This window comes from Diplotaxodon limnothrissa, linkage group LG5 (assembly GCF_057381915.1).
Source record: "Diplotaxodon limnothrissa isolate DT_005_m linkage group LG5, D_limnothrissa_male_GT1.1, whole genome shotgun sequence".
Lineage (NCBI taxonomy): Eukaryota > Metazoa > Chordata > Actinopteri > Cichliformes > Cichlidae > Diplotaxodon > Diplotaxodon limnothrissa.
Genome location: NC_140600.1, coordinates 38754426 through 38776202, shown reverse-complemented (window position 1 = coordinate 38776202; position 21777 = coordinate 38754426). Strand labels below are relative to the sequence as shown.

General features: G+C 40.0%; 1 protein-coding gene across 1 annotated transcript in view; it reads right to left on the bottom strand.

Annotated features, from left to right (window-relative positions):
- LOC146632853 (serine/threonine-protein kinase 4-like) overlaps window positions 1-21185 on the bottom strand; it is a 44539-nt gene extending 23354 nt beyond the window's left edge. Inside the window, exons 1-9 of the mRNA XM_085353601.1 lie at window positions 20772-21185; window positions 10098-10178; window positions 8359-8487; window positions 7203-7317; window positions 6780-6944; window positions 6407-6574; window positions 4837-4974; window positions 4160-4288; window positions 3711-3933 (exon numbers count right to left, since the gene is read on the bottom strand). Of these exons, the coding sequence (XP_085209727.1) occupies window positions 3711-3933; window positions 4160-4288; window positions 4837-4974; window positions 6407-6574; window positions 6780-6944; window positions 7203-7317; window positions 8359-8487; window positions 10098-10178; window positions 20772-20815 (1192 nt within the window). The 5' untranslated portion in view covers window positions 20816-21185. The remainder of the gene's footprint in view (window positions 1-3710; window positions 3934-4159; window positions 4289-4836; window positions 4975-6406; window positions 6575-6779; window positions 6945-7202; window positions 7318-8358; window positions 8488-10097; window positions 10179-20771) is intronic.
- Between the last annotated feature and the right edge of the window lie 592 nt (window positions 21186-21777).

The window sequence follows — 21777 nt, the reverse complement described above, 5'->3', positions numbered from 1 at the left end:
GTCAGACACAGTTAAGGGCTAATCACTGCAAATTAAAATTCCTTTTATTTTTCAGTAGCATTAGGGAGGATCAATAACTGATCTAATATCTCATCTTGATCTTCAGGGCCCCTTCAGCATCAGACCACAGTCATTAGCTTGGGACACACACAGGCACCCTCTGAGGAGCACATTAAAGACAAGAGAAAAAGGCACACTCGCGCACGCACACACACAAACACACAACTGAAGGACACTGGAGTTGTAATGCAATTATGAATTCGAAATGTTCCAGTGTTAATGCAGTTTAAACCGCTGCCTGTGGAGATCCATACTAACCTGATATCAGGACGTCTGACCGGAGACACACAGTGTGTGTGTGTGTGTGTGTGTGTGTGTGTGTGTGTGTGTGTGAGCATGTGTGATGGAGACTCAATACATTCACAGTGGCGTTGTGGCAGTGTACGTCTGTACATCTGGTCTCATATGAGAGTGTGGTGTCTTGCATTAACAGTGACTGTGAGCATCAGTGTGTCAGTCCAATAAAGCCTGTTACTCCAAGTCTTCAACAGTTAAGCCCTCAAAATAATTCAAGTTACACCTGAAAGTCGACTTCTGGTGTCATAGTAAACAGCACGTGGTGGACAGCGTTGTTTATGATGAAACAGCCAACCATGCCGTTACTGTGCGGGTCAAATATAGACCGTTTATTTCTGTAACTACGTGTGGTTGGCAGTCAGAGCAGTTCCAGTTTCTTGAGCTTGTGCAAAAATACCAGCAGTAAAAATCTATTTCCCTTTTGAACAGTTAAATTCTCTGCACAAACAGCCCCTCGCTCTTATTCGTCCATCCATTTTCTTCCACCTGGAGGCCAATTTCATTCACACCTATGGACAATTTAGAAACACCAACATGCATGACAGTGGGGGGGGGAGTCAGAGTCCCCATGTAGATATACAGGCCCACGGCAGGCCAGGGGATTCAAACCAAAGACCTCCTTGTTGTGAAACGACTGCACACATTAACTCTTGCAAACAGATAATGTTAATTTGGTAGTCGTCTTTGCTCTAGACATGAGCTGAGATGATAGAGATGAGTTGCTGTAAGTGAGTTTGGGCTTTTATAGAGCAGTGAAATGCACAAAATAAAAACTATTAAAGTCATTTAACCTGAGATCCATCAACATTACACTGCCTTTTATTTATTTTCCTGTGGTGGGAGGTCAGAGTCTGGACTGAGATGGCTCACAGACTAGCTTTGGCCTTTGGGTTGTATGTCGCTCATGTGAGTATATCTGAATCTAAAAGGTCTATTTCTCCACAGATGGTGGTTCCAGATTACTTTGGTTTTTTTCTCATCAGGGCACTGGAGAATTGCAAACTGGTCCAGTGAGCACCTGAATGCTGCCGGTTCGTGTCAGTGGTAGTAAATGTGGCCAGCGCTCCCCTGGTTTGAAAGTAACTCTCATTAGATGAAGTGTAGGAGTTGTGATATTTGGCCACGAACCTCCACAGTAGCTTTATTTTCATCAGAGCGTATTCTGGCTGCATATTACTGGAGTCACGCAGAGCTAAAGCAAATATACACTCACGCACACGTCAAGCGTCAGCGTGCTCAGTGTCTCATTGGGGTTAATTCTTTGCGTATAAAAACAAACATAAAACACGCCCACAGACCGCCAGCACTGATCAACTCAGTCCAACTCTTATTGAGAATCTGTTCCAAAGCACCAAATACAGCCAACGCTTCAGCTCCCACACAGTCGACAGACGCCAACAGACCGATGCAGCACCAACACATCCCTGAAAGACACTCCAGCAGGTCTGATCTTATTCATCTTTTTGTTCTAACTCTTTGCCCTCTGGTTTTGTTTCTCTCAGGTGAACTGAGTCTGGTCCCTCAGGTTATGTCAATTAAAGGTTATAGCAAAGCTTTTGGGGGAGCGCACAGGCAATGCTTGAATGGCTTAAGGTTTACTTCAAAGGTAACTGAAACAAAAACATACAGAATCAGTCAAATCAGACAAGAAGAGAAAAATTTGTGATTTTCCCCTAAAAGTTACACATTTATTAAACACGCAGCTTCACATAATTTCGCCTAAACAGATCAATCCAGAGCATCCACATGATTAATGCCCATGCCTCCTCCCACCAGAGGACTGCACAAACAGGAAGCTAATGAATATTCTGAATAGATTGCCGGGAATAAAATATAAATACATTTACCTACATTGACTGGCCCAATAAAACAATAGATATACCTGCCACCACACAGCTGAAGCTGTAATAAAACCTCTCCTGCAGCCACACAACTGGCTGTTGATTGGCTCCCTGGATGCAGAGGTGGGCCAACTGCCAAGAATCGCACTACATAATTCTTCTACTTCTACTCGTGGTTATCTGAGTGCCACGTGTCTCTCATATATTTTCACAGGTTATATAAAGAGACAAGAAATAAAGCAGAACTACATTACCCAGAATCACACGTGACCATACAAAGTGTTAGTGTTCAGGACATCACTGCTGCTAACATCACACACACTGAGCCATTAGAAAAATCACTGGTGTATAAATCAAACATGGAACAAACTCTGCTGTTACTATTCGAGGCCTCTGCTGACACACATCCCGCCCGAGTTCACCAGCAGCAAGTTCGTGCTTGTAATTTAGGAATTAACGGACACACCCAGAATTAGGAGGAAAGTCACTGTGGTACGAGAGTTCAAGCCTCTGGAGGAAACATCCTCAGTAACACCAACACACACAACACAGTGAACCTGTCGGTTCACAGCTCGGGCACAGTCTGCCCCCTCGTGGACAAATTAAACACTACAGCTGCATCTTTGGATATTATGGCTAAAAAATGACTGCGTTGCACCTGCAGTCATTCCAGCCTTTGAATATTCTGAGCTTTTTGTTTCAATTTCAAGCATTTTGCATGTTCTGCAGAACAATGCATATACCTGAAGGCATTATTAGTTTCATTGTTGGTTCAGTTATAATGTGTGGTATTTGTCTGATAGATATCCCAGTGTCAGTAAACATGCACCAAAGCTCAGGCTTGTTTTCTTTAGTTTTGTAAGTGGCCATTAAAATCTCTGTTTTTATTTCGGTTTTGTTTGCACACATAGTTCAGCTCACTCAATTCTCTGTCATAATCCCGCTGGCCTGTCACAGAGGTAGAATATCACACAGTGCATGTCCATGAACACGGTTCTGAATTTCTCGATCTTATTATTCTAACCCTGAGTGCATGAAAGAGAGGGATGACGTGACGCTGATCCTGTCTGTTTAAAAATAATGCCAAAGCACGTCATCATCTGGTTCCTCTTACATGTTTTCCAGTAAACTGAGAGCTAATTTATCACTGCATTTATCAGGCACAGCTCCACAAATGTACGAGCACATTTCACTGTAGCTAAAAACACACTGAGGAGTGCAGAGCAAACACTTACCCAATTTAAATATTTAGATTTCAGCACTGAGAAGTCACTCGACTAATCTCCAATTCATTCTGCAGCGAGACAACCAGCTCCTCAAAGCCAAAAATCACAGAGAAGCAACACTACTACACTACTACTATTATACTACTACTACTACTACTACTACTACTACTACTACTACACTTTGTATAAAGTTAACTTTGATTACGATCAGAGGCCAGAATTTAGTTGATTTTGCAGCCCTCATCGATCACTTCAGCACGCATGTCATGTGTTTAGAGGGACTTACTTTTCATAGTGCCAGCATCTTCGTCATCATCATCGTCCTCGTCATCATTAGAGTTGATGACCATGGTGCCCAGCTGTGACTGCAAGGTTCCCGTGTCATCGTGTTCAATCATTGTTCCTGCGGAGCTTCCAAGAGAACTTCCTAAAGAACCGGCAGCCCGGATGGTTCCTGAGTCACCCGTACCTGCCCGAACCATCGTCCCCTGGTCAACCTCATCTTCATCCTGAAACACAGAGGCAGAGGGCAGCGTGATTTAATGCTCTCCAACGGCAATTACAATATCCAGAAAGGACATGTTTATAAATATGAGGCTGTGTTTAGCTTTGGAAAGTTAGAAATCAAAAGCTCGTCAAATACAAAAACACTCGTAAGTTAACGTCTTCTTTTGTTGCAGTAACTTAAAAGCTGTAAATGCTATCCTATTGATATTTAAGTTGCTGAGTCTGTACCGAATTCTCATCGTCGTCTGCATCCTGCTCTCTTTGTTCTTCCTCCTGTCTCTTCAGTTTGATCTCCATGGCGTCTGTGATCAAAGCTCTGAGGATGGAAATGGGCTTGGCCGATTTAATAAACGGATGCTGTCGAGGAGAAAGACACGTAACGCTCAAACCAAACGTTTATGGGTTTTGACATTAGTTACAATTAGAAATGATCCATGAAAGCTAAAGCATGACCACAATAGCAAATATTACAGCAAATACTACGATTATGTAAAAAATACTACTATAATATGATGTATTAAACTGAAATTCCAGCCAGCAACAAAACAAAATAAAATGAATGGTTAAGTGAAGCTGTCCACTAAAAGACAATATCAAAAAAATAAAGCTCATTAATGTAAAAAAGAAAATATTCAAAAATCAAATCAAAAAAATGTAAAAATTTAAAATAAAAATACATTTGATTTGAAAAAGTTAAAGAGCAGGTCACACAATAAAACAGAAATAAAAATAATAAACAGATTAAAAAATGAGCACATTTTTTTAATAGTTATTACCTCATTTACATAGTGTGGCTTTAATAATTAAAAATCTAATTTAAAGATATCTAAAGGTTTGAATGTTTTCTGATCACACGGTCATCCACGACACTCGGTCTGTTGTCAGTTACAGGATTGCTTCGTTACCTGTAACAGCTGTGTGGCCGTAGCTCTGTTTTCTGGGTTCTTCACTAAACACTGGCTGACAAAGTCCCGGAAGCCCGGAGACCACAGATCCGGGTTCCGAAAGGTTGGGGGAGGGTTTGTGGGAATCATGAAGATGGCCTGGAAGAGGAAACAGTTCAGCACACTGAAGGCAAAACCAGCTAGCCATCACTGTTCAGCTAAATACAGTAATTTATGTCACACTCCTTCGTTTCCTCTCTTTGTCTTCTCTTACACACACATACAGCTGTTATTATTTACATACTAACATTTTTGGGGCTTACACACACAGTGCAAACACACTTGCACTGCTTTCTACTAGAGATGTAGAAAGCAGCTGGTATCTGTATTTGTATTTGTTGAGGGGGGAAAGTATTTGTACTTGTATTTGTATTCAAGTAAAATTCAAAAAAATTTGCGTTATACTTTTAATTAACGTAATAGAATTAAAGAATACTTGCACTATCCTTTATAATCATTATGGATATGCAATATTAGTTGATGTTTTTCCATAAATCCAGCAATGCACATGTAACAAGGAACGTCATTGAAAAGAAAATAACATAACAGCCATTACCTCATCAGTGGTCAAACCAACAACTGATAAAATACCATTATGAACATTATGAACCCACCACCACCCGTCCTGTTGGAGGAGACTGAACAGACAGTGAAACTGACTTGCAGGGGCAGAACATGGCTGTGATGATGAATTGGTGCTTGTGGGGGGGTTGGCAGACAGTGCCAGGAGAGGATGCTTTATGTGCATGTGATTACGCATAACAGATGTTGACAGATGTTTGATATGTGTGCCTCTGCTGATCTGACTTTTGCACACATTACATATCACTTTGGTTTCATCTGCAGCACTGACTGAATGCTTCCACACAGAACTTGATCAAGTTGTTTTGGCTGGTGGAGGACCAAGAGGTGGCTCAGCAGCAGCCACACTCTTTTCTATTTTGTTGCCCAAATGCATGTGGGGAGTTTCAGCTAAGTTCATGCGTGACGGGAAGCTATGCTAAGGTTAATTAGGTATAGTAACTTAAACGTATCATATAACTCCCACAAGTGCATACAATTTGACACAACTACACAAGCATCGTTTTAACCTTTTAAACCAAACTTTAATGTTACTCTGTCAACAGCCTATATTTAAATGACCGAGCTAACAAAGCTACGTAAACAGAGCGAACATGAGTTAAAGTTACCATTGAGAGCACTGACTGCAGTCGTCAGTAATGCAGCGTAATGGAATAATCTCTCAATCTTCGCAAAAGTTATAAACTGTCTCCGGAACCCAGCTAAGGTACAAAGAAATATATTCAACAAAAATAGTGACGCAGTTCAGCCTTTTTTCACTCAGCCGAGCCTCTCTGTCAGTCACCTCTTCCATTCACTCATCCGGTCGTGCACTGCGGTCTCATAAGGAAACTCAGCTTTTTGATATAAAGTTTTTCTTGTTCCCGAATACAAATATTTTTTCAAGTATTTGTTCAAAATAAGTATTCGTAAAAAACACGTGATTTGTGGACTATAACACGATCCGTACCCTCATTGGGTGTATGTCCGCGTAGGGTGGCTTGCCCTCAGCCATTTCTATAGCTGTTATTCCCAGAGACCAGATATCTGCCACACAGTTATATCCGATCTCCTGTATGACTTCTGGAGCCATCCAGAACGGCGTGCCGATGACAGTGTTTCGTTTCGCCATCGTGTCCTGATGAAGGATGGAGAGAAAATAACATAAAGTAAAGCATAGAAGGTTAAAGCTTCTACAACATTCAAAGGGCAGATAGCATCTTTATTCAGCTACTGGTGTTTAATTGTGTTTTCTTTCTATATTAAACCAGATATAACAAAACATTTAAAACACATCAAACATACATCATATGCATTTACAATAGCAGATTGATTTCTCTTACTGTGAGCTGTCCAGCAACTCCAAAGTCGGCCAGTTTGGCCTGACCCTCCGAGTTCAGCAGGATGTTGCCTGCTTTGATGTCTCTGTGGATCTTCCTCATGAAGTGAAGATACTCCAGACCTTTCAGAGTGGACTGAAGGATGGTGACTATCTCCTCTTCTTTGAGCTACAAGGCAAACGCAAGTAACATTAATTAGATTCATGTATGCAAAGCAATGTTCAAACAAGACGTAGCACTGATGTGGAGGAGGCACATCTAAATATTCTTAAACTGAAACCGTAGAGATGCATCAGACTAACATTCATTTATCGAAAACCTTGAAGTCGTGCAGAAGCCTTACACACACGCTGTGCTCCATGCAAACTACATGTGAGTGAGTGTGTGAGTGAGTGTGTGCGTGTGTGTGTCTGGGTGTTACATTACCGTCTTGTTACGTATTCGGATGATATCCGATACGGACCCAGCGCCACAATATTCCATGACGATCCACAGGTCTGTGTTTTTGAAGTAGCTGCCGTAGTAGCGCACCACGTGGGGACTGAACACAGGGACATGGGTGAGTCAGACCACATTCATCCATTTATTTCAGGATGTTTGAGATTCAATGTGTTGCTTTTATGCTCAGTCAGGCTACGATTCTCTCCCTGATGAAACGTATTTCCTAAAGTTGAGCTCAACATTAGCAGGAGACCTTATGTGACCTTATGAAACGGCCAGCTCACGTCTGAGTTGTGGTGCAATCACACAGGGGTGAAGTGAATTTACAGACATCTGTGGTTAGTTTCAGAGTGTTTGTTCAAGTTTAGTTATTATTGTTTCAAAGTGTTTAGTGTTGTGCTAACTCACAATGGACTAAAACTACCACAGAACCTCTGAGGTTGATGAAATATTGTAATAGTTATTTTGTTACTACATGTAATACTTTACTGATCTCACTATTTTTCTAGTGGAAATCACAGTTTGTATTATCTGCAGATCAGCAGACAGAGTGCAGTAGTACAGCATCCCCAGGCCCTGATGAGGTTTGTGAGTCAAAGTGAAAGTGTCGCTCACGTTTGAAGAACACTCTGGAACTGCTGGTACTTTGTCTATTTATAGCTGCTGCAGCAATGAATGAAAAACCTCAGTAAACACTTTTATATGACAGACTCTGCAGGTCTGGTACACTTCCCAGTGAGAAACAGACCATAATAATGTGTTTCCCCTGGAGAATTATATAACAGTCAGTTGGTGTGGAGGTGGGGCTGTCACCTTATGGGAAAGCCCCCCCAGAAAAACTTAATGAAACTTTCTAAATGTTTCCGCAGAGGCTGAAATCACTTACTGTAAATGTTTCGAGTATCTGCTTCACTGCTTTTCAGCAATTTAACCAAACATCTACGCCCACACTTCTCTTACGGGGGACTTTTTTTAAATCCAGTTTGAGGTCGTGTGTAATTACATGGCGGAAGGACGTGTGCAAAAGATGAGCGGCAAAACGCTGACCACACAAAACACCAAGTCACACCAGTGATGCTCTTACTGCCTTTGGGTTTTTCTTATGTTTCATGGCACGGATCGAGTTCAGTAACGCATGTACCTGTTACACTGCTGCATGATGGAGATCTCCTTGATGATCTCTTGCAGATCAGACTCCACAGGAACTTGTTTGATGGCTACGATCTCCCCAGTTTCTTTATAATGAGCCTTAAATACGCAGCCGTAAGACCTGCAGGAACACAAAGAGAGGCTTAACATGTTCTTTCGGCTGTTAATGACTGAGATCAATGAGCAGATAGTTGTTATCTCCAAGTTTAACCAAACAGTATCGAGCCACACCCAAGAGTTGGTGAGGCTGCTCGATTATAACAGAATTTAAATGATTTTCATCAACGTAAACACAGACAGTTACTGAACTTATAAACTTCATTTTAACAGATTACATTTACTGAAAAAGGAGAGAAGCCTTTTTCTTTTTCAGTCTAAGGGATGCTCGTCTGTCCGTGCTGGCCTTTACAGCAGGATGTGTGAAGGTGCACAAAGCAGTAAAAAAGCAGAAGCTGTGAGCTCAGGTGCCTCGGAGGACCTGCATGACAGCCAGCAGGTGGGCAACAGCGGCCCTATATAAGTCATAATGTCCGAGTTCCCAGTCGGGTTTTTAAAAATGGAACGATCCCTCAAGCTGGATTTCCAACTCGGAAAGTCAGAGGAGCCCCACGAATCCTGAGTTAAGGATCCAACAGTGGATGGAAAATAGTCAAAGCTAATCTGTGCTTTATTAATATTGATCTGTGAATAGCTGTAACGTGCTAAGAAGCAACAAATCCTCTTTTTCCTGCTTTTCCAACCGTATTACTGGAACTCACTCAGCTCTGAGGTGAAAGACGCTGAGCGATCTAGAGACAAACGCACCTGTTAACGATCTTTCCACAGGTCTTCCTTCAGAAACCTTGTAACTTTTTCTTTCCCTAGATAAACTCTTTCTTTCAGTCATCTTGTACTGCGCTTAACTAGACAGCAAGTGAAAAGCACGCCTCTGTATAGGAGAGCGGTGGGCTTCATTTCTAACATTGGAAAAATATGAGAGGGTTGTAGCAAAACTGAATAGAAACTGTGAACCTTTTATCCTGATTATTTTGTTTTCACAATCGCTGGAAACCAAAATTCAAGTAACCGTCTAAGAAGAGGTCCTTCTTCTCTTTCTCCACTGAAAATAGCCCTCGGGGGGGTTCCCACACTTAAAGGTGTGGCCTCCCAAAAACTGTCTGCGAGTTCCTGCAGTGGAAAGACTTCACAGACACATTAATTAGTGACTGATGTCAATAGTAAACATCAGTGTACTATTCAATTTATTTCATTACTTTCCCACCAACAGTTTTTCTCACTTTGACAGATGAAGCAAGAGTGAGAAAAAGCTGTGATATGAGCATGAAAGAAAACGGGTATGAAAAAAATAGTTTCATTAAAGCCAGCGTTACTAATAAGACGTCTTTATTGCAAAAGTCGAGCAGCACCAAATGACTCTGATTAATTGCAGGATCATTAAGAAATGTCTGGAATCAGCTATGACGCGTGCAGGCGAGGAGTCAATCAACCGCTCGGAACAGGAAGCACATTGCCTCTTCATATCCTGTTTCTCAATGTTGACAGGCAACAGAGGAGGGCGGAGCCTGAAGTCTGACAGGAACAGAGATGAAATGAAGCAGAAAGAAGGACAGAGATACGGAGAGGACCAGGATGACTAACACAGTCCAGGATGACACATAAATACAGGCAAAGTGAAACTTTGCTCCTGTCAGGACCGAGGTGAGCCTCAGACTGTACGGCTACATGACTCACCCTTCACCCAGCTTCTCCAGGACATCAAAGACTTCCTCTGGCTGCTTGGTGAGACTGTCCTCGCTCAGCTTCTTCAGCTGTCTGCAGTGACAGAAAGAACAATTTTCAGGATTTTTGTTCGTGGTTTTTGGTTATTTGTCTCATCGTTTGCAGCACACGATCACAGCTTTTGTACACTACATGCCTCTAAAGCACTTTAGGACAACTCCTGCTGACCTAAACTGACACTCTGGCACTTTCACATTAAAAAAATATTGCAGAGCGTGCCAGTAATTAACACCTGAAAGTAAAAAAAAACAAAAAAACAATTGTAAACGCATTCATTTGGTGCAGGATCTTTATTATTATTATTTTTTGTTCCATTTTCCACCCTCAAGATAAAAAAATGTTAAAAGCTTAACATTTCAAGGCCAACATTTTATGCAGTAATGAAAACAGTAAATACATTTTTTTCCTTCCAACAAAAGCATGTGTGTAATCTGAGAGAAGACTTTATTACTGAATTCAGCCTTCTTCTGAGTGCTGATCACGTTCATTCTCTCCTGAAACATTAAAATATCTCCACAACCTTTGAACTGAAGAGACAAAAATATCTCTACGCAAACAAAAATAGATGCAACATGTCCCAGATGCAGCTTGTGATGAGATATTTTTTTAGGATAACTGAAGGTCCTCTGCTCACAAGTCCATGGGAATAAAATAAAAATGCAATACTATGTTATAATAGCATTACTTCTACAGTTAGGCTAAGTAATGCTAATATGATCACGATATTATAAAGGGAACACCCAGACATGCAAGCTTTAGTATGAAATGTGGTCACTTAATTTTTTTTTAAAATTGGCATTAATTTACAAAAACAGGGTCACTTTGAACTCCTGCTGATAAGCAGATGAATACACCTACATATTAGGGGTGCAACAATACTCGTATTGATAATACCACTGTATCGAACAGTTCAATATCAATTTGATATTGAACTGTTCGATACAGTGCTTTCATTTCGGTACACATATGTATCGAACAATACAAAATTATTTATTTATTTTATCAACTTTTCTTCTGACGATGCTGTCTGTGTTGAGCGCTCAGTGGATCTGCGTTCGACTACTCCGCCTAGGCTGCACTGTCGAGCGCAGATCCACTGAGCGCAGCGCAAGCTAGCAAGACAGAAGCTAAGCTCGTTGCAACATGGCAAATTGAACCTCCCCCACCCTCATTCAGATCTGGCCTTTGGAACTATTTTGGTCTTCATGTGAAGTATGACCCTGAAGGTAAGCGCGTCATGGACTAAAGTAAAACAGTATGTTGGATGTGCCACGCAATGCTCAATTACATGGGTGGGAGCTAGTGCATAAGCGCAGTTAGCTCGTTAAGGTGTTGATGCCGTCCAGCCCCATACACGGGGCGATCGTGCGGTAGCTCGTTAACGGAGATTTGTTGTGGCGTTAACGTCATTTCAGATTAACGCTGACAGCACTAGAGGGAACACAACGAATATGACTGCACATTTACACCGACATCATCCTAGTGCAAAGACAAGTGGAAGCAGACAAAAACAACAAGCACGCATGCTACAAACTTTAATATGTTTAATATGCTGCTGAGAATATAGCCCAGAAGAAGCGTATAGTATAGCTTTTATTTTGGAAAGAGCCATTTCTCTGTAATAAAGATGAGTGATTCCTCAATCAGATAGATTTTTTTTTACTACTTTGTTGTTTCAACAACATTAAATTTAAAAACTGTACTTCTGAGTTAAAATATATATTTATAACTTAAATAAATGACAAATTAAACATTTTTTTGTATCGACAAAATACCGTGAATTTTGTGTATTGTTGCACCCCCAATCAATCAATCCTCTCTCTCTCTCTCTCTCCACAATTTATACTTTATATACAACAAAGTAGATTACTGATGTTCAACGAGCCTGAGGAGTGACTATCTTGTTTGACCTGATATAATTATGACAAAGAGTCTTTGTTACTCTAAGATTATAGATTTTCTAGTTATTTGTGGAGACATGAAAAGTTTATTTCTAGATTGTTAAGAGGCAATTAAACAGATCAAGTTCTGTAACAAGTTACTTTTTCTACAAGTACTTAGTACAGTAAGGGAAGTGTAAAAGACTCTTGAACAGGTCGGTTCTTTTTATTAATATTATTAGAAAAAAAAGCACAAAATAGTGGAGCAACATCGGTTAGCAGTAGATCGTTTTCGACTCAGAATCTTTTCTATTAACTAGAAGCTGTTGGGAATGTTATGATTTAAGTAATAATGATGGCCTTGACTCCGAGACTCTGAATCACAGCAGCTGTAAAACAGAGTGGCAGCTTCTGCTTGGGCAAATAAACTATGATTACTTTACTGCTGAGTAATAACAGGGAAAAAACTGTAGCTGGCTGCTGTGCTGAGACTTCAAGCGTATACCTGAACTTACCTGGACTGTATTTACACTTCTGTGAGAGAATTTAAATCCAACTCAGTGAGAGCAGGTCTCATTTATTCTAAAAACAACTGACCAAAGATCCAGCCGAGTCATATCCTGAATAATCTGCTGCCTCCTCTCTCGTTGTATTTGACTTGTGTTTGTCTAAATTTTGTGTTCTGAGTATGTGGATTAGTATTTATAGTATTTAATGATTATTATTGACGTCTGAGGGACACTGCAAAGCCAAAGCAATAAATGCTGTGTGTTGTTCCAGGGTCATACTGCATGCTTATCTCTGTAGAAATAAACATTCAAGTATAAATAAATAATTAATAATAAATAACACTAGTAGGGGTTAGTGCAGTTTGAGCCTCTTAGCGACTCTAAACAAAAAGGTTTATCTTATTTCTTTAGCCACAAATAACACTGACCGATTTCAAACGCTCGGCCCAACACAGCACTCAGATATGAACACATGAGGACTATTTCCATTTTAATCTGCTCTAGTTTGAATTGTGAGGCCTGATATTACAAATGGTGACTGTTATTGCATCTACAGAGTAAACAGAGATGTGTTTTATTGCCCTTTTTATAAGTGTGCATTCATCAGTGGGATTACACAAAAACCTGACCGACAAACTTTATGCAAAGATAAGGACGTGTGACGTGTGATCAGAAGAAGTCTGGAGCAGATCAGAAGTGTGGAAATGATTTTTATGGTCTGAGCTAGGGCTGAACGATATATCGCATTTGCGATAATATCGCGACATGATCAAGTGCAATTTTCTAACCGCAAAGGCTGTGATTATACTCTGGACATGTCCAAATTCATGGGCTGCATCCTCCTGAGGCCGCATTTGTAGACCGATTACGTCACAGCGACGCGCCGAAGGCTGTCCAAATTACTACCATATCCCAGAATTCATAGCGCGGCCCAGCCAAACTCCAGTTTCCAGCAATGGCGGCCGCTACTAAGTTTTAAAATTACTCATACTAATCTTTCTGGGTCACAAAATAAACTTTTAAAATATTTTCAGGCGAGAAAGTAGTTGTGTAAACATCAAATATCTGCTCGGTTTATCAAGATATCCCATATTTGCAAAAGTGCTTCGACGTTTTCAGAGGCGTCTGCTACCCACCAGCTCGACAGCTAGCCGGGAGCTCGAGGGTTACTGATGCGGCCGAGAACGGCACAACTCCCGGCACATCATTTTCAGATCACCGCGGAGTTTCGCTGCTCGGGTTAAACGTAATATATAAGTCACTTAGACAACCTAAAAATGTTATTGTTGGGCTTTTTTCAGTGTTTTGTTTGTTCGTGAGTAAATCGGTTTGGCTGAGATTAAAGTTATTAGATTAGATAAAATAAAACTTTATTAATCCCCCGGGTGGGTTCCTCCTTGGTTTTCACACAGCTGACTAAACGTCAAACAGAAAACTTATTAAACAGAAGTATGAGACAGTCGAGAATTTACGCCAGTGTCTGGTTATATTTTAGATAGCAAGAAGCAGACGGCCGAGTTTATTAAACTCCACCGAGACAGCGGTGACGCTAATCAGAACTAGACCGTCCAATTTCACGCCTTTAAATTTTAAAGGCGTGTTTGTGTGTGTGTTTATACAATTGCTATTATGTTTGCACTTTATGTGTAATGTTACTGACTGCAGAGATCAGTAAGATGTGTGTATTTTTTATTTATTAGTTTTATTTATTTAATATTATTTTTTAATTGAATGACTGTCTAGTAGTTCACAGATGTCGAAAAACTGAGTGTGGTAAAGCCACTGATTTTGTTTATGTATATTTCTGCAATCTGCACATTGTACTGACTTTCATTTTAATGTTTACACCAGGGTTCCTTGTCAGCACTTTATGCTCAGATGTTTGTAAGCTAAAAATAAACTATTGTGTATGTTTATAGTTAAATAAAAATGTCAGTCATCAATTCATGCATCACCTCATGTCATCATAACAGAGGTCTGTCTTCCAGGAAAGAACAGTTTAAAATTAATGTAATATAGTATTGGCCATACTATATGATGTATTGCTTGTCTTTGTTTAATAATACAGAAGACAAAGACCTTAAAAAATAATCGCATATTGCATCGCAATCGCAATATTGGGGCAAAAAAAATCGCAATTAGATTATTTTCCATAATCGTTCAGCCCTAGTCTGAGCTCAAAAAACATCATACAAGATTTTTTTTATAAGAATAAAATCCAAAAACAAAACAGCAGAGATGGCAGAGAAGTCTTTACAACACAGAGAACATCTCTTTAAGAACATACTGAACGCTGAGAGCCGGTCTTTCTCTTGGTGTCTCAGGCAGCCTGATTTGTGAGTCTGTGCCTCTCTAAAGCCAGCAAACCACATTTTCTACCTCACACTGCCCAGCACAGCTCAGTAAGCCAAGCTGTCCAGTGTATCAGCGTCAAGCCACAAAAGAGAGAGTGAGAGCAAATCATTGAGATGCTAATCTACCACAGCAGCCCATGATCTGCTTTTCAAGTGAACTTCTAAAAACGCATGTGTGGATCTGCTGAGGCCAAAAGACCTGGACTCCTGTTCCTAAATTTAAAATCTTTTAACCTAAAATCTCCTTTCCTTGTATATGCTTCAACTATGTCTATTTTTCCTCTAGAAATTCAGTCACAGTCCGACTGATCAGACTGATTTGTTCACTACCAACGTCTGCTTATAATATTCTTCCATATTTATTAAAACACTGAGAAAGAAAACCTTGTGTTTACATTTTTTTAAAGCGGCTGGCAAGCAGCTGTGATGGTGATTAATGAAAACTTTCACACACGAGTGAAAGTTTTATCCCAAGTATCCCACAAATAAGAGGATGCTAACAAATACCAGCAGACATTACATATTAATAACATGAATAACAGACACCGTTAAAAACAATGAAAACTTTTTTTTATTAAAACTCAACGTGTATCAAATTGATCAAAGCAATGTTAAACAGGGGTGAATGTATTTGGCCCAAATGTTCCCTCTAATCTGTCAGCCACAACTCCGTCACACGTCTGCCTCGTGTGTGCCAGATGTCAAATGTGTGTTTTGACATTTAGACCACATGTGGCCGACCCGCTGCTCGGTGGAAGTCACATACAGCCTGTCTCCTGTCATTTGGGGCCACGTCAGGCTCAGGCAGATATTTGCTGGTATTCTTACTGAGACTGCCGGTTGGAAAATTTTTACATTTCGCCCAACCCTGGAGTCTACTCTGTATATTCAGTAAGTATATGTATTAATATACATATACTTAAGTATAAAATATGAAATGTATCATCGTACCCATCAGTAACATTACTGGACAGTGTTAATTTAAAAGCATAACACTAATATTTGTGTCTAAAAAGTGCTACGTTTCTTTTAAAGACCCTTTTTAAAGTCTACCCGAAACTAGACACACACAGTAGGACCTGCTTCCCCAACTATATTTGATGAGCATTAAAAACATGGTGCCAGGTCTTTTTAAGCATAGGAATGAAACAGGACTGTAGCTTTTTACATCTACATGGACCAGTATTGTTCCAATCATTACTTATAAAATCTATTTCCTCTGCTCAGTTTATCAGGACACCACATATTTTCAAAAGCGCTCCGACGTTTTCGGAGACGTCTGTTACCCACTATTTTATTTGTTCCTGAGTAAATCGGTTTGGCTGAGATTAAAGTTATAGTTTTTACACAGCTGAATAAACGTCAAGCAGACAGCTGATTATCAGAAGTGTGAGATGCTCGAGAATTTACTCCGGTGTCCTGTTATATTTTAGATAGCAAGGAGTTTATTAAACTCCACCGAAACAATCTGCAGATTTCATTAAAATTTAATAAACTATCATCTTGTCTTTATTTTTAGTTAGCACAGACCTTAAACACTTAAAGCTGTAAGCTAATGATAGTTATATAAGAGCAGATCAGATGCTGCTGGTGCAATAAGCTGTACGTCCAATGGATGATGATCTGATTAGTCGACTAATCGCAAAAATAATCGGTGACTAGTCGACTATCAAAATAATTGTTTGTGGCAGCCCTAGTAACGATATATATCAAGATATATTCTTTTCTTCTGTATAACGTATTTTCCACACTATAAGGCGCACTTAAAATCCTTTAATTTTCTCAAAAATCGAGAGTGTGCCTTATGTATGAATTCTGGTTGTGCTTACTGACCTCTAACCAATTTGGGGGTGCAGAAATCTGTTAAAAAATGTTTTAGTACAACTTTGGTAAGCCACACTGCTTGATGGATTGTCGGAGCATTACTGCCGTATAGTGATGCGCGAATCATGAACGAATCGTTCAATACTCGAGAATCATGATTCACAAGCCCAACTGACTCACTGACTCATCCCTGTTGCTGTTAGAAGCAATATATCTAGCTTATAATTACAACTGTGGAGAAAAACACAACATCCAGTATCTCAACAAAAACGTTTCTGCTCTGAACTGGAAGAAAAAACCCTGAGTAGAAGCTCACATCAAGACAATAGCTCCACGGTTCACAGTAGCATCGCTCTGCTAACATGCTAACAGCACATTTGAGCTACTCACCCCTCCCTCCTGGCTCACAGCTTCATTTTTTCTTGGTTGGCAACCAATGTTAAGGCGCATTACCGCCCCCTGGCTCACAGCTCAGTGGACATTTAGATGAGAAAATATATATTTGACACATTTAAGGAAAATACTAATAAAATAAAAATAAACATAATAAATGTTTATTAAGCAATTTTGATAGGAAATTGCTTAATTTTAGAAATGTTTTTGCTCTTTTTTGCTCTATAAAATAGTTGTTTTCTTTTAGAATCATTCATCTTAGCAGTAGGATTTACATGAAAAGAGAAACAAATTAAGTTTGAGTGAAAATGTACATTTTTGCACTCTCTGGTCGACTGACTCAGTGAATCAAATGACTCAAAAAACCCGATTCACTTTGGTGAGTGACTCATTAAAACTCAATTCAGTAAAAAGAATCAAATTTACCACCACTACTGCCGTAGTGAGGAGCTTCGCTGATGCTATACACGGGCCAAACTTCAGTCAGGAGAACAACTGAGATTATTCATCCACAATACGAGGTTAGTCATTAATATACTGCAATAACATGGGAATAGAGCAGCTGCCAGAGAATTCAACATTAATGAATCAATGGTACAGAAGTGGAGGAAGCGCAGTTTTTGGATTTCCCCATATTTCAAAAGTGCTTCATCTCTTTGCTATGACTGTCGCCCGGCATAATTTGCAGATGATAATGGTTCTGCGATGCTTTCGACCAAAACAGGTGCAGCTTGATGACATCATCAACATGCGCTATCGCGATAGAGCGATATAGTCAAAATCTCTATCGTTGGCCAAATTTCTATCGTTTCTATCGTATATCGTTTATATCGCCCACCCCTAGTCTGCCAGCCACCAGCCTCCCTGCAACTGCAAACTGGATAAGCAGCTAAGAAAATATTAGACTGGATGGGTTTAGGTGATCTGCTTCAGGAGACGATGAAAATAAAGTAAAAGCAACATAAAACCCTAAAAATAATATACCAAGTCATTTTTTATATCCTAAAATGAACAAACAACTCATCCTTGCACTTTTATTTTGAAAGACCCATCACTCCTAACACGCTAGGTCCTTCCCATCTCTTGACTTCCTCTCGGCAGGTTGTTATTGTACCACACCTTAGTGTCATTCAGCTGCTTCTACAGGGTCTCTTTATCCAGGTTACAGGTGGAGAACAGACTCATGTACCACCGCACTGAGCTCGCAGAGCAAACGACGACTATCATCAGCAGCTGCAGGGCAAGACTGTGGAGTCCATCCACAGGACGACAAACTCAGTACAGCAACAGTGGATTTTGTTAGCCTGTTACTGATCTGCACAAAGTACTTGCTTATTACGGTATTTGCAGAGGAAGGCCCCATAAAAGTATTTATTTAATAATTCATTTAAAAGAGCACGACTGTGACTCCCCCACACACCTGAGGGTGACAATGAAATACATCAGGATATACAAACATGATTTTATATTTGAACACAAAGTCTAACCCAGTCTTGCAATAACAAGGGATGAAACCAACACAAAAGTCCTGCGTTACGTCAACGCAATGAGGAAACAGTGGATGAGTGAGTTAAAATGATAACATAAGAGCGGCGAGTTTTACCAGCATCCTCCTGATAAGAGGGGATAATAGGAACCTCTCAGTTCCTACTGTCAAACACGCTGAGCTCACAAACCAGTTCCCACAACAAACAAGTTCACGTCTGTTATGAGCTGCTCAACATCAACATACAGAGTGATGACAGCGAGGAAAGAAAAAAAAACAGGATGCATTTTTAATGAAGAGTTTGTTGTTTAGTTTTCATTATTCTTCTTCTCTTTTTTATTTTTAGCATTTATGGTGTTTCATGGTGAAAATGTCTCTAAAGCTGCTCAATAATGGAAAACAATCAGTTATTTTGGCTGATGCTATTTAACACGATTACTCAGGCTTTAGAAAAATTGTAGATTTGTTACATTTCAAATAAGAAAAGATGCACTGCTTTCCCTGAACTTTAATTATAATTCAAACAAACTGAACAAAACGTGCCACAGCTTAATAGGGAGCGAATCTGAACTTGTTTGGCACAAGAGAGGGACAAAGGTAAAGAAAGGAGATGTATAAGGCCAAAACAAAAGCATCCTGAAATATGTTTTCCATACAATAGATTTTAGTCACTTTCGGCTGATCAGTTAATTTTTTTATGTGCTTTATATTGGTGTAATTCTACAGAAACTAAGACTTTGATACAAACAGCCAGAATATCACATCGAAGCTCTAACTTCCTGTACCTTAATACCCGAGTGGAACTAGACAAGTGAATGCTGTGACGTTTAAGGACAGCTCAGGAAACGAGTGAACTGCAAATACATCATCATAATGGAGGGTTTTTTCTTTGGTCATGAATAACTGATCAGGCAACCAAGACTTTCCTGTGTTTTGTTATTCATCTCGAGAAACCAACGCATTAACTAAACTGTGGTTTTGAAGAATGTTTACACCACTATGACTTGTATTTTATATGTGTTTGGTATTTTATAGCTTATTTAATATCGCGAGTACCTGCCGAAGGATTGTGGATGGAAAACATTTAATTTGGATACAATTGAATTGGTACAAGTTTTATGGGCATAGCACCAAACACATAATGACTAAAACTAATCTAAATTTAGAATCTCAGAGAAAAGCAATTTTTACCTATATTTACAACTTTAACTGAACAGGACATTAAGCCACTCCTGTCTATATATTTTTGCACATATACAATTATACCCGTTTCCTTTTAAAAGCCTAGTCACACTATCACACATTTCACAACTTCATATCTGAATCAGGTTATCTGCAGTGTAAATAAAAGATCTGCAGGTGCAGAGACACAGCAGCCACACACAGGAGCAACAAAGCCCCGCATGAATCACACTCATTTCATTAAAACGTGTTCTTCTAACCCCTGTATCATTCTTTCCACCTGCCACAAACCCAGTGCTGTGGACACCCCACACACTCACACGAAGTTTCACACACACAGCTCTTCTGTTAGAATTACTGCGCGTTTTATTGACTCTGAGCTGATTCAGTAACAACCTGTTGGAGATTAAAGCAGATAATCCGAGATCTTCAAAGAGATTTACGGCATTAAATTAGATCACTGGGCCTTTGATGGTGACAAGCCCAAGGATTTGACACAGCAGATCAAGTGTACACAGGCGGCTTGGTTAATGCAATAAGAGCTGGGATAGCGTCGTACTGACAGGCCACTATTTATTTAATCAATTAAGACAAAAAAAAGTTCTGTTTGCAGCTTCTTAGGTGAGAAACGTTTAAGATCTTAAGGAATCGTAAGACTGACTTTTGACTTTTTGTTACAATTTCTGGATATTGTGAAAGAACAACATATCAGAACAGACTCTTTTAAGACATAAACTACATGTAGGACAGCACGATCCATTAAAGTTACCCATAAGAAGACTACAGGGGACATGGAGAAGCTTTAAAGTCGTTTTAACTTAATGTCTGTTTTATCGTACAGTCGGTTATGTAATGCTACAGCCTCATTGAATAGATACCAATTGGCCGGAAGATTGCCACCCCACTGACAAACTTCACCGACTGCTACCGTTAGACTGATAAAATCAATGAGATGCCAGCCATCAAAAAGCCTGTTTTCATTCTTAGCATAGCTTTACCTGCGAGGGTTATGCCTCATCTGTACTTTGTCCTTGTAGTCCATGATGTCCTCTTCAGGAGAACCGGACTCTTCTGGATCTTCTGGCCTGCAGTCAAACTCGGGGGGAGCTGGCCAACGTTTCAAAGCAGACACTCGATGCTAACAGTAGCAGACCGCTTAATGCTAACTCGCTCGCTAACTGGCTAGCAGCAGCTAGAGGGACACTTAGCCCGCTCCTCCGCCTCACAGCAGCCTCCCTGCTGCCGCCGCTGCTGCCTGATATCCGCCAAAAATACAACGTCCGGTCATCATTCTGCAATACAGGCCCCACACACACCGCGCGTTTCTTCCAGCTGCCGTATTCTCATCACTGAATTCATCCTCCTCTCCCGTCCTCCAACTTTAGACTTGTTTGACAGACCGTTTGGCAGCCGCTGTGACATCCACCTGAAAAAACCAGGAAGTGTAGTAGAAGGCGGTGCAAACAAAGACTGCAGTGCGGGACGCGGCCAGCAGGGGGCACCAGATAGAATCCATCCATCCAATACACGACAGTTGTTCAAGTATGTTGAAAAAACAATTATAACACCGAAACATGATAAGTTACTAATATTATATAAAGTTACCGTATTCTGTTTCTGTTCTTCATGTTTGGAGCGGGGCATGTTTTGGGTCGTTGTTGTGTAGGAAAACAGACCAAAGACCCAGACACAGATTTACTGCTGACTGCTTGGGATTTTCTTTCAGAATCTTCACACATCCTTTTTTCTTCAATTCAGTTCTGTTAAATTTCATTTATAGGGTGAAGTCTAGTGATAGTTTTCTTTGAGACTACAATTCCCAACTCAGTCCTTTAGTCTTTAGAAACATTTACTACTAGCTTTCTTTCTTCCAGTCTTTGAAATCGTTCACTCCCTGCCTCTATCAGGTTTGTTCTGTAGTGAGCATCTCTTTAATTTCTTCATAATGTATTAATTATAATTAATGTATTATTAATAAAGTTTAGAAATGTTGTAATAACTTGG